This window comes from Amphiprion ocellaris, chromosome 20 (genome assembly GCF_022539595.1).
Source record: "Amphiprion ocellaris isolate individual 3 ecotype Okinawa chromosome 20, ASM2253959v1, whole genome shotgun sequence".
In the NCBI taxonomy this organism is placed as follows: domain Eukaryota; kingdom Metazoa; phylum Chordata; class Actinopteri; family Pomacentridae; genus Amphiprion; species Amphiprion ocellaris.
The window spans coordinates 520242-524730 of record NC_072785.1 but is presented as its reverse complement, the minus strand read 5'-3'; the positions used below and the strand labels follow the sequence as shown (position 1 = coordinate 524730).

Here is a 4489-nt window from a genome sequence, read left to right as displayed (position 1 = left end):
GGAAATTCGTTGTGCTGGCCCGTCGTTTTAGCTCTGAGGATTGATGAAGGGCCCTATCCGCCCCGGACTGTAAACACTGGTGTTAATGTGCTCCACAGATTATGATGCCTTCTTTGACAAGGAAATAATCGGATTACTCTGTAGGAAGAGCCCCTGTGACCCAGCAACAGGTTTTCAAAAGTCTCCAAACAGTGCAGATTATCTTAATTGAATTAATTCTCAATCCACACATGTAGGTCCGTTCACGCCGCGAGCTGCAGAAGCTGATCTGGGAGCAGCTCCTCTGCAGTGACGTCAGCGGGCTATAAGAGCAGCGCTGCTCTGAGCTGGACTCCTTCAGACCTCCAGTCCGTCCAACCACCAGCTCACCCAGCCGCGCATTCACAGGAACATTTATCCTCCAGAGTCATCATGACGCAATTGTAGGAAAGTTTTTCCTGGGAAACCTCTCAGTTCAGGACATTTTACTAGATCAACAAGTTCTCGCTTTCCTGAGTTTTCATTTTCTAGTTTTCCACCGCACACCGGTGTGATGCCAGCCGGCATGTTCAGCATAGACAGCATCCTCTCAGCACGGCCGAGCTGTAAGGAGCCACTGCTGCTGCACCGGAGCGGCCCGGTGGTGCTGTCCGCCGGCCTCACGGACTCTCTCTACACCGACTACAACGGACTGTATTCAGCCACATGCGGACCTTCTCCTCCTGGGGTTCAGTCTGTGAACGGGACCAGGATTGGATATAACGGCTACTACTACGGACAGCTGCACGTCCAGGGCGCAGGAGGTGGGCCGCCTTGCTGCGGATCCGTGCCCGGCCTCAGCACGCAGCAGTGTCCCTGCATCCCGACAGGTAGGGCAACAAACTCGCTCAGTCATTTATCCTGATAATTTTACGGCCTTACATTTTCCACGCAGAAGACACAGTCAACAAAGAAGCACGGAGGGAATAGTCTTTTTGTATTTAAAATAAGCGACAACAAAAAGTTGTAGCTCGTTGCGCAGAATGCTTGGAAGAAATTAGGATTTCTTGGTTGCAGTTTGCCTGATTTATATTATCTGATTATGAATCAAATATTCAGGTTACAAAAGCTTTTTTTCGTCACCCCGATACTTGATGGTTTGATGACCTTTTTGATTTTATTTTTAGCGTCAGTGTTTCCACAACAAGATTATCTTACAGTGGCAAAAATATTCGCTGATTATTTACGTAAAACAACAAACTGCAATATTCTTATACATGAAGTTAAATTTGCATTTTGCGGCCCAAAACAACACATTCTAAGAAATTATTCCAAATGTTCCTATCTGTTCAATTTAATTTTATTTATATAGCGCCAATTACAATTCAGATTCATCTGATGCTATAAACATGTGAGATGTTTTATTGTTGGTTGAATGACTCCAGTGCTTTGCGGTTTCCGCCATACATGTCCTGACCCTGGGCCCATGAACTTCACTTGTCTGGACATAGAAAATGAAAGGCTGTTTTAAACTGGGGTTGCATGCGTAGGCTCTTTGTAAATCCAAGTGCGTTAAAGATAAAACATTTCCCAAAGTTTTCCATTCCTGCTTCTTTACGCATCGATTGTAATGCAACTAGTTGCGTTCCTCCTGAACCCTGTCGTTGAATTGTTCCCAACATCTCAACTGGACTGATGTCCGTCTGTCCCATGCAGGCTACGACACCCCGGGCTCGGTGCTGATCTCTCCGGTCCCCCACCAGATGATGTCCTACATGAACATGGGCAGCCTGTCTCGGACTGAGCTGCAGCTCCTCAACCAGCTCCACTGCCGCAGGAAGCGGAGGCACCGCACCATCTTCACCGACGAGCAGCTCGAGGCTCTGGAGAGTCTCTTCCAAGAGACCAAGTACCCGGACGTCGGCACCCGGGAGCAGCTGGCCCGCAAGGTCCACCTCCGGGAGGAGAAGGTCGAGGTGAGATACGCTTTTATTTGAGTTTTTATTTGATACAGTACAGCTCCGTCGTGCTTTTAAAAATCCTTCACTGATTCATATCAGGCAAAACACCAGATCGACTTATTTCATTTGATGGAGTTTAGTTGAGCTTTACTGCCCAGTGACGAACACAATCTATTATGTGTGGATTGAAGTGAGTAGATGTGGGTCACTTTAGCATCATGAGTCTTACTGCTGTCTGTCTTATGATATAATTGTTAATATTAATGTACTGAAATGCACAGAAATTCTATTTCAGCCATATATTTACTGTTGACAGTATTTAATTCTAGTGCACTTTTGTGCCTCGAGTTTGTCTCGCAGTCTTTGACTTTTGTTATGACAACAGAGCTGCATTTATTTAGGAGAAAACATTTTAAAAAAAAAATTAATTAATACATTTTTTTAAAATGAAAAAAACATACTTGACTCGATTAAATTATAATTCAGCAGCAACAACAAAAACATCAATAATGACGATAACAACAGTAATAATAAACAGGGAAAACAATTATTTATTTTAACGCGAGAATATAAGTAGCCTCCTAAAACCCGAGCTTTTGTAAGGCTTGTATTTTGGATTTCTTCTAGTTATTTGACAAAATGAGTAATCAATAAATACAATAATAGGATAATATCTAATATCTGCTGATTACATGTATTATATTTTATTATATTTATATGGTTATTATTATTGTTTTTATTACTATTGTGGTTATTATTATTATTATTATTATTATTATTATGAACAATACGATCTTTTTGGAAAAAACAAAACAAAAATTACATCCAAATATGTGGAGGCAGGTCTTAGGAGGTTAAAGATCACTGATCCTGTACATTGATTATGGGATGTTTTCATAAATTCACTTGCAAAACCTAAGAAAAGAAAAGGAAACTATGAAGTCCCGTGAGGCAAATGACATTGTTGGTTTCTGTGAATAAAATGGGTTTGACTTTATGCTCTGTTGGAGGAGAAACACCTCTATTCCTGTCAGTGTTTGAACGACACTGGCGATAAATATACAATCAAACAATCATGAAAATAACATCGAAGGGCGGCATGACACACACAAAAAACGTTTTTAGAAGTAAATGGGAATTTCTGAAAACAATATAATAAAATATGAGTGGCGACAAGTGGAGAGCAGAGTAATGGGAAACCTCGTATCCCAGTGTTTCTTGTGTGGAGTCCGTGGAGGGATTCTGGAACACTGTGGAGACAAACTGTTCGGAACATTGACTTCAGGAGAAGAAACATCTCAGGGCCACACTGTGACAGAGTAAAACTGTGCTTTTTCTGCCACTTAGGTTTGGTTCAAAAACAGACGCGCGAAGTGGAGGAGACAGAAAAGGTCTTCATCGGAAGAATCAGAGAACTCTCAGAAATGGAACAAATCCACCAAAACGTCCGCGGAGAAAACGGAGGAGAGTAAAAGCGAGGTGGACTCAGACAGCTGATAGACTGAGCTTCTAGTGGACTCGACGACATGCTGGTGGTGTGATGAAACGTGTTGCCATGTTGCACAGCTGTACATAACTACATTCTGTTATTTTTATTCTCTGTCCAATATTTATATTTAATTTAAGTTTTGTAATGTTGTACACTCCAAAGGACCGCGAAGCCCGACGGATTGCTTGACATGTCTGAATATATCGTAACGTTCTATGTGACCATTATATGGATATTAAATGTTGTAATTCTGGTACTTCTTCATTCTAACATCGTTCTTTGCGCTCTGCAGAGGAAACATGTTCTGGGGCTGCTCAATGCGGCCCATTTCCCTCTTGTTTTATTTGCCAAAATAAGAAAAGCAACTTCAGAGGACAACCAGAATATATTAAAGTAGAATAATGAAACGCCATCAACACGGTGTCTGATTTTTTTTCTTCCTTCTGGTTGGTGAAATATCATTCTGATTTAAGGAGTTCAAATGGCAACAATATACCAACCGATAGACCCGATTTTAATAGAAGCTCACACACATTGTAATGAGTCACGTTTAATTAATTGTATCATTTCTCCGGATTCGTCGTTTTTACTGAATTCTGCTAAAACGTTCTGAAGCTGCGTATTTAACATGCCGATTCCAACATGTTGTTTTTTCAAGTAACGAAATGTAGCTGTGGTAATGTCAAAACATTTTGAAATGGTTAATTAGCCATTAATCCCATCTAGTTAATTAACCAGATTATCATTCTGGCTAATTTGTTTCACTGTTCTGGAAATATAGGAACGATTGGGAAGCGAGACTTTAACAAAATGTTCATGCTCAGCAATAAAATATCAGATACAGAAAATTTCAACCAAGAATTTAAGTGATAAATGAAATTCTAGTGGAAAGGTTCCATTGGATGCAGACTTGCCTTTAGGGAAACTGCATTTCTCTTTCAGTAACTATGATTGTTTCTGTGCTGGTTTACATTAACTGAGTGTGTAAAATGCCCAAAATAATAAAGTGTAGCTTCTGCCACACACACTACCATTGGAGTCATTTAGAAATGTCCTTTTTTTTTTTTTATCAATGAAGATG

General features: G+C 40.7%; 1 protein-coding gene across 1 annotated transcript; it reads left to right on the top strand.

Annotated features, from left to right (window-relative positions):
* The first annotated feature begins 348 nt into the window (after nucleotides 1-348).
* Nucleotides 349-3820, top strand: gsc (goosecoid). The gene is made up of 3 exons (XM_023295927.3): nucleotides 349-848; nucleotides 1675-1934; nucleotides 3267-3820. The coding sequence occupies exons 1-3, from the start codon at nucleotides 533-535 to the stop codon at nucleotides 3414-3416; spliced, it is 726 nt and encodes a 241-aa protein (XP_023151695.1). The 5' UTR covers nucleotides 349-532; the 3' UTR covers nucleotides 3417-3820.
* Nucleotides 3821-4489: the final 669 nt, after the last annotated feature.

Coding starts and splice junctions, on each gene's coding strand:
- gsc (XM_023295927.3), top strand. CDS start 533: ATGCCAGCCGGCATGTTCAGCATAGACAGCATCCTCTCAGCACGGCCG. Junction 849..1,674: donor GTGTCCCTGCATCCCGACAG/GTAGGGCAACAA, acceptor TGTCCCATGCAG/GCTACGACACCCCGGGCTCG. Junction 1,935..3,266: donor TCCGGGAGGAGAAGGTCGAG/GTGAGATACGCT, acceptor TCTGCCACTTAG/GTTTGGTTCAAAAACAGACG.